Raw genomic sequence first — 14,954 nt, 5'->3', positions numbered from 1 at the left:
ATATAGATGAACCTTCTTTATTTCCATCCAATGAGTAGTTAGTAGATAGTTACAAACCCATCCAAGTTGGTTGTAACTGATAACCAACTCATAAACTATCTAGCCTTTCTTACATCATAAATGATATTGTTTGATTTTATTTGTGGTCATCATAAAGAAGTCTGGAAGATCCTTTCAGTCATACGGTTGGCAAGAATTAGTTGTAACTAAGTTACAACTCATCAATTTGTTATGTTTAGTTATATAACCAAACTTTTTAATAACTTTGCCATCCATACAAAGTTTGAAAGTCAAGTCAAATATATAGTTTGAAATTCTTGATTTCAATATTATTTCTTAAGTCTGAATCAGATGATAATACATAGGAATGTGAGAAAGAATACCAAACAACATATGCAATCCAATCTCAACCAAAGATTATGCAGAGTCAAACATATGCAATCAATCCATTGTCTTTGAAGATGACTATAATCATATCGAAGGTACATATAACATCATTTCATAGTACGTTTAATATTTGTGTTGTTGTTAACATTATTAATATTGGTCTGAACCCACATATACATGCAACCAACTTCAATACAACGAAAGACTGTGGCCATCATCAATCTTGAGATTTTGTTCAATGGGACATAAATGATAAGTATGCCAACACTTTGATCATAGAGGGAACTTACTTTATCTGTCTAATGTGTTTGAGAAGCACCAAATTATATAAGGGTGATATAAGATCGCACTATTCTAAAGTTGCACCTATATCATACAACATAGGTAAGAATTTGTGACAATAGTGCTCATAAAGATGAATTGGATGGTTGGCTACTTGAATAGGCCATACTCTATCACCATGTGAAGTATCTCAAAAACTTCTCTTAATTTTTTTCTAGATTTTCAACCACTTTTTAGGCCCAAAGCCCTCCCCCTCTATCTAGCTCTACTCATCTTACCTCTACATCCTCATGTAATTTTTTGTCATTTATATAAGTCAACCTCCACCAATTCATATTCACTCTTGTTCTATTCATATTCACTCTTGTTATGTGTGTTCTTCTCCATGTGTTTGAAGTTATTCACTCTCTTCTTGTTTCTCTTACTAACCATTTTTATTCTTTTCACATTTATTGGCTTCATTGACACCTCATCATTATTCTTTTGTTCTTTCTTCCTCCAATATGGCCACATCTTCTTCACTTGGTACTCTCTCAAAGTCTTCATCATTTGTATTTACTTGCACTTCTTTTACTACACATCAATGCACTCTAAAGAACATTTTGTTTGTGGGTAAGTGCACAAAGATGGGGGTAAAAAATATTGCCAAAATATAATTTTAAAGTGTTTTACAAATAAAATAACCATACTAGCTAATAATGCTATCATGTCATGATTCAAATATATTTGAGTCATAATATGTTCATATGATCACACAAATGTATTATTTTTTGAGTGTAGTATAACACAAGTGCATTATTTTGATGTAAAATGAAATAACAAAATAGAGCTAAGAATCCCCAATTTGATTTTGTATTTCCCAAATCATGACTAGTGAGAAAACATGCCCACACTTTACTAAATTATCCTCCATTGTGTTTGTTGATTCACAATTTGATGTGTCAATTCATCAACCAATCATGTCATCAACTAAAAGAGATAAAACTTTAACATTTTCATTATCAACGGTTTGTATTTAAATTCATGTTTGCATGTTTTTTTTAAATCATTTCTCATTTGTTCTTATTTATCAAACTATCTACTCTAATCATCCACTCATGTAAAGTGAAGAACATGAAGAGCAAATACAGGTTCAAACCTTTGACAAAATCTTCAAGAAAATCCTCAACAAATCCCTCAATCTCCTCCCACTCTTTGTATTAACCCTCCAAGAAGAAAAGAAAAAAAAAGATGTAAGTAAAAATTATATAAAACAAAGCTTAGATTGAAGATTTACTTTATATTTTCAAATACTCTAGAGTGACAAGCCCTTGCCATGAAACTTTAGCTACCATGTTAAAACATTTGTCATCTAGATTGACTTAGTGATGGGAAAAAAGGTACACAAACCATCTATAGAGAGACTTATTGTCAATTTTATTTTTTAAAGTTATCTTATGACGGTGCGAAACAAAATGAAATAATAAAGGACAAAACATGTTTTCTTTTTATGAATCATAGAACTAATGCACCTCTTCCTCTTAAATGTAAAATATTCCATATACATTGGCTCAATCATGAATCTCCATAAAAAAAATAATTCTAAGATAGGTAGTTGATGCTATTCGATCAAGATCTTTGCAATAATTATGAAGTCTCGGTATACTTCTTGAGGATAATTTATTGATTTTGTACTATATGAGTCACTAACTCTTTTGACCACAAAGAGTTTTAAGATAGAGGGAGAGAATCAACACAAGGGTCTTGTCATGTAACAAACTAACCTCACAGATGTATTGTGCAAAATTGGTCCACCATGTGACATTTCTATAAATGGTGAATGAGATAATGAAGGTTCAAATCCTCCAAAGTATGATCATTCTAATAGGATCCCAGGTACACCATATCACTAACATCTTAGATTGATATTAAGGAGGGTTTTTGATGATGAGGGCCCTTCTTTACCTCAAATCATTCCCATCTAATAATTCAGTAGGGTTTATTTTGTATTGGAGGTATAAGGGTTGAGGAGGATCCTAGTAGGTATCAACCACCACATTCTTTTAGACTAGAGGGGATGGTATAAATAAAATACTTACTAGAGAAAATCTATGTATTGACCTGCATTTAATTTCATATGAAGTTACAAGTTGCTTTATTTATGTAGAATTATAGAATCACGTGTATAAATTCATCACAAATAAAAAAATACCAAATTGTGTAATTATTATATTTTTGGGTTACATACGGCATGGCACATCCTCTACCATTCCATTGTGTAGTTTTTTGGTCAAGCAATACTTTGTTAGGTAAATTTCTAATAAATTACAATATATTACTTGTTAATTTATTTTCATAGCATTTTTTAATTTGAAACTCACAATTTAATGTTGAATAGGCAGGTGTTGGACCAATTGCAAGCATACACATTGGTGGTAATAGTCATTGGATATGTTTTGCTATGGTACTTTATTGTATGTTTAATCATTGTATCTAAATAAAGTTATGAATTCCGAGTTCATCATTTTCTCAAATATTTTTTCCTTATTTATTTAGTTTTTGGCTTGAATGGATTCTCTTGATGTTTGTGAAAGAGTACATACACGTGTTGTTGTAGTGATTGCATTATCTATGCCTCCATATAGCTATAAGTAATGTATAGATACAATTATGAATTTATTTTCTTAATCGATATAATTTTGTACAAATAACTAGCATTCATCTCTCTTCTAAATGACTTCTCCATGTTTGTACACATAGACAACAACTTTACTTGAGGCACCTATCTTTGATGTTAATGCCAGGCATGAGACTTTGGTTAAACAAGATTTTGAGCTTGTGATACAAGAATGTTTATTATTTTAAATGTCATATTCTCAAGAAAACCCTCAACATGCCCTCAATCTCCTACTTTTCCTATTGAATCACTAGAAACAAAATAAATATTTGATAGTGTAAATTGTTAAAAAAGAAAATCCAAATTGAATAATTACTCCACATTTTGAAAGAATCTAGAGTGACAAATTTATATCAAACTTTAGGTACAACATTAGAACCCTTGGTCACCTAGGTTGACTCAATGATAGGGTAAATAGGTACCTATAACACCTATAAAGAGTCTTACCATTAGTTTTAGGAGACAAAGTTCTCCTACAATGACATGAAATAAGATATAATAAGAAAGGAAAAATATTTTCTCTTTTTAAGAATCCTAATGTTAATGCACCTATTCCTCTTAACTATAAGCGTTTCCTTGTACATTGGCGCAAGCATGAGTATGTAAAAAACAAATTCTTAGATAGGTGGTGGATGTTATTTGACCAACCTTTTTGAAGTAACTACGATGTTCTATTATATTTCTTGAGCAAATTTTCTATGAGTTTGCATTCCATAATATTGGAAAAAGGTGTCTCAACCTTGCATCCTAATGTTCTAATTTATTTATTAATAAAAAAAATAAAAAAATATTTATTTTTGGTACCCCAACTTAGTGGAACTACAACTCCTACCTTGCTTATTAACAGTTGAAGTGGTTGGATATGTTATAAATAATTCTAAAAGACCCAAGTTGATGCAAGAGCATGTGAACAAGATTAGAGTAGTTATTATTTAAAGACTCGTAATCTTGGATTTTGGTAGTTTCCTTGTTTAATTCATCTCTCCCTATTAGATTCTCGAGTCGCAACATTTTTTTTAATATGAGGCACTAATGTGTAGATTATCCTCATACACCATAATTTATACCATAACTTATACATTGGTGCATCCAAAACACTGTAGCCATTTCCAACCATTTCCAACTACTAAACCCTCTCCCTATAAGAGGAGACAAATTCAAAAAGGCCACTATCCTAAGATTAACAATCAGAATAGGTAACACAGCCAACGAATCGTAGTAGAATGAATAGCAACACTGATTTCCCAATCGTAGTAGAATGAATAGCAACACTGATTTCCCAATCGTAGTAGAATGAATAGCAACACTGATTTCCCATGCCATCTAGTACCCTTCTCAATCTGAGAGTACTCTGTAGAGAGGGTCGCTTAAAAGAGGCATTACACATTCTGCTTACTACACGCAACCATTCTGTAGACTCTTCTACATATCTTGATTTATTGCAGGTCTGTTTTGCGAAGAACTCGCTTTCAGAAGGTAAGCAAATCCACTCTCACATCAATGGCAGGGGTTTCACATTTGCCTCACAAACTTTTTTACAAAATACACTTATTAACATGTATGCAAAGTGTGGAAGTTTGGTGAGTGCTCGCAAGGTATTTGATCAGATGACTCAACCAGACGTCTTCTCATGGAATATGATAATTGCAGCTTATAAAAGGCATGGGTTGTCTCAAGAAGCATTGAGAGTGTTTAACAAAATGCAACCCACAGGTGTGCCGCCTGATCACATCACATTCACAATTATAGTCAGTGTTTGTGCCAATGTGGCATCTGTAAAACATGGTTTTCAGATCCATGGAAAAATCATAAGGTGTGGGTTTCAATCTAATATTAGTGTTACCAATACCCTGATAGATATGTATGCAAAATGTAGGAGGATACAGAAGGCAGGCGAACTGTTTGACAAAATGCCTAAAAGAGATGTGGTGACATGGACTGCAATGATTGCTGGGCATGCACAAAATGGGTTTGTTGAAATAGCATTGGATATTTTTAAACAGATGCAGTTGGCAGATGTAGAACCAAACTCAGCAACCTTTGCCAGCATACTCCCATCATGTGCCAAAATGGGAGCTTTGGAACAGGGTATGGAAATGCATCAGAAAATAATTGAAAACGGATTCTTATCTGGTGTTGTAGTTGTGACTGCTTTGATGGACATGTATGCTAAATGTGGGAGCATAGAGAAAGCACGGGAATTATTTGACAAGATGCCTCAACGAAATGCTGTTTCATGGAATGCTATGATAACAGGATATGCACAAAATGGTGCTCTTAATGAGGCTCTAAGGATTTTCGAGAAAATACCTCAACCAAATGTGGTCTCGTGGACTGCAATCATTGCTGGATATGTACAAAATGGGTTACACGATAAAGCCCTGGAGACTTTTGAGAAAATGCAATTGGCGGGTTTAAGGCCAGACTTATCAACCTTTGCCACCATTCTCCCAGCTTGTGCGAAACTTGGAGCTTTAAAACAGGGTATGGATATCCATCAAAAAATAATTGAGAGAGAATTTTCGTCTGATGTGGTTTTGACTGCCCTGATAGACATGTATGCAAAATGTGGCAATTTACAGAAAGCACAAGAATTGTTTTATAAGCTGTCTCACCCAGATGTGGTGTCATGGACTGCAATCCTTGCTGGATATGCACAAAATGGTTTTTTTGATAGAGCATTGGAGCTTTTTAAGCAAATGCAATTGGCAGATTTAAAACCAGACTCATCAACCTTTGCTAGCATCCTCCCAGCTTGTGCCAAACTTGGAGCTTTGGAACAGGGTGTGGAGATACATCAAAAAATAATTGAAAGTGGAGTTTTGATTGATGTGGTTATGACTGCCCTGATAGACATGTATGCAAAATGTGGTAGCATACAGAAGGCACGTAAACTGTTTGATAAAATACATCATTCACATGTGGCCTCATGGAATGCAATGATTGCAGGATATGCAATGCATGGCTATAGCATGGATGCCCTCAAACTCTTTCAAATAATGAAGCATTCTGCAGTCAATCCTGACGATGTGAGCTTCATTTGTGTTTTATTTGCATGCAGCCATGCAGGTCTTGTGGATGTCGGATGTAAATACTTCACTAGTATGAGCGACTCTTATTGCATCATCGTAACTATAGATCATTACATATGTGTGGTTGATCTTCTTGGCCGTGCTGGCTATCTTGAGGAATCCCTAAACTTTATCATCAAAATGCCAATAAAGCCTAATGTAGTTGTGTGGATGAGTTTACTTGGTCCTTGTAAATCACACAAAAATATGAGGGTAGGCGAATTTGTGGCAACGCTCCTTTTTGAGTTGGATACTAAAAATGCTGCAACTTATGTTCTTATGTCAAACATTTATGCGGAAGTAGGCAGGTGGAGTGATGCTCAAAAGGTAAGGAGATTGATGAAAGAGAGAGGAATTAAAAAGATTCCTGGTTGTAGTTGGATTGAAGTCAATAAAATTGTACATGCCTTTTGTATAGGAGATAGATCACACCCACAAACACAAGCAATCTATGAAAAGCTGGAAAAACTATCTTGGGAGATGAAGGCGGCAGGGTTCATTCCAGATACAATACCTGCATTGAATGACGTGGAGGAGGAGGAGAAGCAATCACTCCTGTGCCACCATAGCGAGAAGTTGGCAATTGCATTTGGCTTGTTAAACACATCCCCTTGGACAACTATTAGAGTTGTCAAAAACCTTCGAGTGTGTGGTGATTGCCACAATGCAACCAAGTATATCTCCAAGATTGTTTCAAGAGAAATTGTCGTGAGAGATGCAAATCGTTTTCATCATTTCAAAGATGGACAGTGCTCTTGCGGAGATTACTGGTGATGCCATTCAAGAAAACCATACACACAGGCTTTCATTATTAGAAGGCAAACAGGGTCAAACCTGAAATGATAAGAAGGAATCAGGCTTCAGTTTCAGTTTCTGTAGAAGTGTTATTTCTGAATGTTTAGACAACCAGACCATGCTTTTGTTTGATGATATGGCATCATATAATTGGACAACTAGACAAAGTTAAAGGTTGCAATCAGCATGTAATAGCAAGCGGTGCCCCCAGCGGAGGTGGCAGAGGTGGTGATGCTGTGGGGATGTTTCCCAAGTCTCGATGCGTCCCCATGGAATACTGGGCATTTGTTAAAAACCCATTTTATAATACCATGGAGGAGCCATAACATTGAAAGTTTTTTCAGAAAGCCTGCAAAGCTCTGGACTGAAAAGCTGGAAATGAAGGCAGAAGAATGAGAAATAGAAAAGTGAAGTGCTTTAAGGAAATGGAAATGTGCTCAGCCAGCAGGAATGTGGGAGAGAGACTTATAAATTATAATCAAAGTTTCAAACCAATGCTTGGATACGGTGAAGAGCGGTAGGTCAGCATCTCTTGGTCATTGTCTTTATCAAGTTCTGTGGTGCTTTGTCTCGATTAATCTTATTACATGTGTTTGTCAGTTTTTCCACTTGGAAGTAATTTATATCTTTACATGCAATTTATATCTGTCCACGAACATCGAAATATACAATTGTCCTGATGAGGCTAACTACTAAAGGTTTGTTCTGATCATGTTATTGAAACACTGTGTGTAGAGGAGTGAAGAATAGAATTCGTACCAGTAGTCAGCAAGTTCACGTGTTACTTAACGATACTATAAACTATGTAGTTAGAGTTACCCAATAAAAACTTGGAAGCATTTGTAGTTGCTACCAGTTCCCCAAACGTTGAATAAACTGTATGCTTAGATGGTATTCTCAAATGCATATCTCTTGCATAAATGTGTTTTTTTTTTAAATATGGAGGGGTGTTCTACGACACATTAGAGAAGTTACATTTCATATATGAGAAAATTTGAAGTATTTTTGAAATAGTTATTGTGAAATTAGGGGTTTTATCAAATTTGATTTCAAAGTTGTCTTAATGTTTAGATTTGTCTTTCAAAACGATTTGCACCACATAGGATATCAACGATGGAAAGTTTACATAGATGTATAAAATTTGCAAGACAATCTCTAAGATTACAAGATTAGCTCCTTGTCTATTATAGTTTTAAGCCTAATTTGACAAAGGGAAAAGGGGAGACATGTTGAAAGAAATAACTGAAAATTAAAAGGTGGTGCGTGCTAAAACAAATGTATTTTCATAATCCTTCTTAAAGCTTTGCAACACATTAGATAATATCCTACAAAAACAAATTAAAGTTTGACCATAATGATGTATCTAGCAATTCATCAATAGACAACTTTTAGAAATAGGATAAAAAGTATCTCAATTTATTATATCGAATACTTCAAAATATATAGTCTAGTTACATAGAAAATGAAAATTCAAACATTTCTAGACATATATACAAAGGTTATTTTGGAGCCTAAGAACAAAGCCAATGAAGAAATAATAGTCTACAAAACTCTTAGAGGTTATATGTACAAGGCTGAATCTATGTACACAAATGAGCACAATGCTCCCTATTTATAAAGAAGATTGCAACCCACAAGATAAATTCCTTGAAACTTGCCAAGGCATGAAGCCTATGCTGGTGAATGAAAAGTCTCTTAAGTTCCTTATTTTGGAGCTTGAGAACAAAGAGAATGAGAAATGAGATTGTCTACAAAGCTCTTAGAGCTTATATGTGCAAGGCTAAATCTATGTACACAAATGAGCACAATGTTCCTTATTTATAAAGAAGATTGCAACCCACAAGATAAATTACTTGAAGCTTGCTAAGACATGAAGCCTATGTTGGTGAAGCAAAAGTCTCTTAAGTCAATGTGATACAATGAAGAGACGGTGCGAAAATCCTACTCTATTTGGTCCTCTACAAATTGCATATGGTTAGGAAGATTCATTGTATGCCAAACAGCCTAACAAAGGTGACCATATCATCATTGGAATGCTTCCACATTCAAAAAATGGTTAGCGATCTTGATGACAAATAAGTTATTTATAATATTCATAGGGAGTTGTTGGATTGGTGCTGACATAATATGATGAATGACCATCACTATTTCTTTGGGAATATGCCTCACCCTTTCCTCCTAAATCCTTGAGTGTTGCCGCTTAGCATGTTGTCAGAAATCTCTATAAGAAAAGATATGAGTGTGCCCTACCGTTGATAAAGAATTTGGTGTTGAAAAGGTTAACAAGATGGGCTTACTATATTGCTAACATGTCACGACATTAGGGATTTACCTTATGAACATCTCATTGTCAGATCTTAAATCCTTGCATGTTATTAGAGTGAGGTGATGTGACTAATTGGATAGTGCATGCTGATCTAATCCTTCAAATGCTTCAAATCACCCAATAGGGCCTACTCAATCTCAATATATATGACACCTTCAATGACCATTGCTTACAATAATTTTGTTTTCAAATCTTCAACTTGTTTTTGTGTGTTTTTTTAAGTTTCCTTAGTTCATAATATTACACAAAGGTTGTTTGTTTTAGAGATGGAATATCAACAAATAGGAAACCTTTCACTAATTTATGCCTACATAGTTCTTTCATCAAATCTTCAACTTGCTTTTGCAATTTTTCTCTAGTGGCTATTTAAGTGACCATTTTTCTCTTCAATTGCACTACCACTATCTTAATGTATGTTAACCTAACATGAATTTGCAACATCTTCCTTTTGTATCTTCATCCCATGCCTTTCCTTCTTGGGATGTTGTTTACATTATGGTGGACACTTGATCTTCTAATGATATGGTCTTGAGTTTCACGTCCTTTATATTTTTCTCTAGTTCAACATCTTTCTTCTTGAGGTTTCTTTCCAAGGAAGTAAACTTCGACCACTAACTTGGTGTTCTCTATTTGTAGTTCAATTTAATCATCTACGTAGAAATTCAAACTAATTTTACTTGGTTAGCACACAGTCATTAACAAAAAGTCCAAGGATTGCCTTGAAAATCAAAGGAAACATACAAACCATTGTATTTCACATGCAAACTTTATACATCGTTTTCTACAATTAAGCATTGGCTAAACTTGGGTTTTTTGACATGCCCTAGACCTCCATCATTATCATTGAATTTTCAAAATAAGGTGTTATTCATAACCTAGTTTGGAAACTTGAGATTTACAGAATTTGCTACTTCTATTTTAAGCTTTCCTAGCTCTTGCTTCTCAAATATTATGTAGACGTATAAATCTGACCACCTTCTTAAATAAATATTTAATATTTATTTAAACCACACCCCACTATTAATTAAATCATATTTAATTAATTTATCCATTTTCATCTATTTGATTAAATAAATTATTCGATTTATTTAATTAAATTCATCTTACCCCTTTCTAGCCTTCAATTAAATAAATCACTTTATTTAATTAAATCCACTTTCTCCCTTTTAATTAAATTTACATTTAATTAAATTGATCCTTGCATATAAATAAATCAAATTTATTTATAAAATCCCCCCACTCGCCTTTATGCAAGTTGCATCTATTTTGGTTGAAATAAAACATTTTTATTTCAATTAAAATCCTATTTCTCCCACTTGCCCTTTCCTACATTTGCCACTTGCCTCCTAAGCATTCTTCTAGAACTTCTCTAATCTTAATCAATTAGCCTTAATTCATCCAATCATATCATTTCCCTAAGTTTGAGGTGGTCAGTTCTCAAGTTTGGAAGAAAGTCTTCTAAATGCAATAAAGACTTTATTTCTTCAACAAGTTAACTTGTTGAGTTCCCCAAATATGTAAGGACTCTTACAAATTTGTCCCCAAAGTCCTCTTAACCATTAATGGTTAATCCAACCTTCCCTCATGGTTAGAGACTTTCTCTCTAACTTAACCGTCATGTAACTCAAGGGTCTCATCAAGCACTCATGGCTTTGACCCTAGTTATCCCATCTAACCCTTGCACAAGAGTTTATCCCTTCCAATGGATGACCCTAACCTAATCATAGCTCAACCTCCTAAGGTGACCTTCATGTCTTCTCGAGCATTTAATGCCTTTTGCATCTTCTCTCAAGCCACCTCTTGTTGACAATTGTCACCATTTCATTGGTGAAAATTGTAAACATGGATTGAATAACTTTCAATCCTAGCCATTTTTAAGATTATTCAATCTTAACCATCCATTGCCCTATTTCCTCTATAAATAGAGCTCACGTTCTTCATTCTCTATATCCAAGTTTCATGCATCTACATTATAGTCTAATTATATCAAGCATTTTAGCCTCTCTTTGCTAGAATAGCATTTTAGCATTTAGGAACATTTCATATCATATCATATCATATCCATGTTAGTATAGTTTGTTAATATCTTTATCATACCATTATCTTCATCCTAAACTTAATATCATAGTTTGAACATATATAGATCTTAAAATGCATTCATGCATGTAGATCACAATATCACTCGTTCTTGGAGTTGTCATTCCTAAGTCATTTGCTCAATGATCTGAGAGCAAAACATTGACTTTAGAGATCCTATGAGATAGAGAACAATGGGACATATCTTGACAAGTTAAACTAGTTTAAGTTAGTTAATCCTTGCACTCAAAAGTCTCATTGGTATGTTGGTCTTTTGATCTCAATGTTGATATTCTGATCACCACATATTCTAGCAAACATTTTCACCACCCACTGTGGGGCACGTCCCCAAATCTACTATCATTTTTATTGTAGGTTGAACACAAAGATCATGTCAAAATATCAGAATAGCGCGTTAGAGAGTTCTATTAGTGCATCCATAACTTATCTTAGCGCTTCCATGGCACATATTAGTGCATAGAAACCATCTTTTAGTGCATTTGATCTTCTTTTTAGCGCATATCCCTCTCTGATATTTTAGCACGTAGGAGCACTAGGCTAGCGCATCCATGCCTCAGAGTAGTGCATCTGTCTGATTTTCTAGCATGTAGGCATAATTTCTTAGCACATCTATTCCCCAATTTAGCGCATAGAGTTGATAGAGGCAAAAAATTGTAACAGAGCTAAAAATTAGGCTTGTGAAGCCCACCATCAGAATTGGATCTTGGCTAACTAGTTTGGTTGCAGGTTCTGATAGTTTCCTATAGGAGGAATAGTTTTCTTTGCTTACTTTTTGGTAAAAGATCTCACCTTTCTTGCAAGAGTTTAAAACAAACTTCACATTGCTATCTTAAAAAGCTTTCAAAATTTGCAATCGTTGTTGATTCATTTGGCGAATTTATTTTCATGACCAGGATCTTATTTGTTCAAAGTTTCTTTGCTATCGTCACACATTGCTATCTTGGGATAAAAAAAACCACGTGTCTTTTAGAACAACGTTTCCAAGATAATATTTTAGAAAACAATTGCGATATTGGAGAAAAGGAAAGTTTGTATTCCGTGTTTCGAAGGTGTTAGGTATATGCTCTCCCCTTAATTGGGTGATAAAAAAGCCAAACACACCATTGTCAAACTTTCTTTCAATTTAGCAAATACAACCTTTAGAGAGCCTTCCCAAAGCCTTGAGGGGGCTAGTGAGAAGGGTATGACCCAAGTGGGCAATGACTTTATCACCAAGTTTACCAACCCACTATAATCAAATGTGGAGGCTGGTGAAAATCCCCTCCAATGGCAGTGTGTATTTGATAACCTTCCCCTAGTATCCTTGTGATGTGAAAAGCCTTTGTTCTAAAGGTCAGGAAGTCTCTTAATTGAGTTTATCATTTGTCGCGCCAAACGTAACCTTTATTGCAAACCCTAGAAGTGGAAACTTTGAGCTGAGTCAGTTGCCATATATTGGCAATATCATAGTGCAAGGGTGGGGAAGAATCTGCCCCCAAGATTACTCACCATACATCTCCCAACATAACTACTCAATTGATGAGCAATCCTCTTTGGGTTAATTTCTAGACAAAGACAAAAAAATGGGTGCCCTCTAGGGGCTGACACGGCTGTTTGAGCTGAAGGAGTATCGAGTGTGGGCTATGATATTATCAATGACCCTTGAATAAAGAGTCTACTTGATATGTCTTATTTGTATCCAAACTAGTGAAAACATCGGGGATTTGAACACATCCTCAAAAGAACAGACACTATTTGTTAGCATAGACAAACTGTTATTGCTTCTGTCTACTGTGTTTTCAAGTCATCTCTCAGAAGATCATCTATCAAAAACACAAAGATCATTTTAAAAATTTCAACAAGATCATCAAACTGAGAAAATCAGGATAGTTAGCACATAAGAGCATCAGTGTAGTGCATCTCAACCAACAAATAGCGCATACCAACCAAAACTTAGCACTTGCGCATAATAGATTAGCACATTGCAAAATCAACATTTGTATTGTCGGACAATACTAGATAGCGTATTTCAAGGGCAGTATAGCACATCTGATCAACCTTTTAGCGTTTTGGAGTCATCTTTTAGTGCATCGGAGGTTTGTTTTAGTGCATGACCAAAATTGTTAAAAAACAAAGAGCAATCTATCAACCTTTTGGGAAATTCATAATCAGTTTCAGATACCATTTTGGGCCTATTGACAAATCCAATGCAGACAGGAGAAATTGGATCAACACAATATCCATTAGTGATCACGAGTTTCAGATCAAACAAATCCAAACATCAACATACCCAGTTAGCTTTCTAAAGTTGGTCAAATCAGCTTAGTTTCCAATATCGGGGAACTGTATCATATCATTTGACACACTTGGTCATATCAATAGAGGCATATATCGAACCCTCTATTCGACTGAGTAGACTTAGAAATCAAAACAAAGTATTCATCCAACCAATCTCTCAATTGAAACTTTGATCACTCGCATGAACACCCTTCAGCATATCAAGAAGAAACATCCTTGTCTATAAACTGGTTTAAAACAAAGACAACCTAGTCCTAAAGCACTTATCAAGAGGAGAAAGTTTCTCTACATCAACCGTCAACTCTTTATATCACATCATATTTTCCTGCGTCATATGCGATTGTATCTTTAAGGAAAAACTGACGAGTTTGACGAAGAGCCTTTGAGAAGTAGGGCTTTTACACAGTAGACAACATTCAACGAACACCTTAACAAAGGGGGAAAGATCAATCATGCTTTCTTTCCAAGAATTTGCATCACTTACAATGAAGCTCGACCTGAGCCACCAACTCCACCAAGAACCCCGCTAGGAGAAGAGGAATTCACTACTTTAGAGGTATATTGTTGCTTGTTGTCACTCGAACTCAGAAAAATAAAGAAAGGATCCACAACCAGAATCAAGAATGAGTCTTAGGGAGTCCAATCCTTTTGATGAATACACACATATGGGGGAAGAGGAGATCACTGAGGAGCTTATCAAACAATGTCAAGAGAATCCTGCTTTCCAAAAACTCATGGAAAGGCTTATAGAATTGGATAAAGTAAAATACCTCCTCATGCTAAATAGTAAAGGAGTCGTGATTCCTGAGGATTTTGACATAGAAAGTTTAAGGAATACCAATGAAAGGATCCCAAGAACAAGGGCAAGGACCTACACATCCCATACTCAAAATCAAGAGCACTTGGGAGGAGATGACACCTATAATCAAGACAACATCAGCAACCGAGACGATACCTGAAATTGTGATAACATTAGTGAACAAGGTGATGCCCATCATCAAAGGTTCAACAAAGAAAATGCTTTTTTAGCCAACATAACCCAACAACTTCAAGCACTCCAACG

General features: G+C 34.9%; 1 protein-coding gene across 1 annotated transcript; it reads left to right on the top strand.

The window, feature by feature from the left end:
- Nucleotides 1-4,413: 4,413 nt before the first annotated feature.
- LOC131076397 (pentatricopeptide repeat-containing protein At1g08070, chloroplastic) lies at nt 4,414-8,156 on the top strand. Its single transcript, XM_059209261.1, has one exon. The coding sequence runs from the start codon at nt 4,642-4,644 to the stop codon at nt 7,168-7,170; it is 2,529 nt and encodes an 842-aa protein (XP_059065244.1). The 5' UTR covers nt 4,414-4,641; the 3' UTR covers nt 7,171-8,156.
- The last annotated feature ends 6,798 nt before the right edge of the window (nt 8,157-14,954 follow it).

The sequence above is a fragment of the Cryptomeria japonica genome, chromosome 7 (genome assembly GCF_030272615.1).
Source record: "Cryptomeria japonica chromosome 7, Sugi_1.0, whole genome shotgun sequence".
Taxonomy (NCBI): Eukaryota; Viridiplantae; Streptophyta; class Pinopsida; order Cupressales; family Cupressaceae; genus Cryptomeria; species Cryptomeria japonica.
The sequence above is the reverse complement of the archived record's forward strand: the minus strand, read 5'-3'. Positions and strand labels throughout refer to the sequence as shown.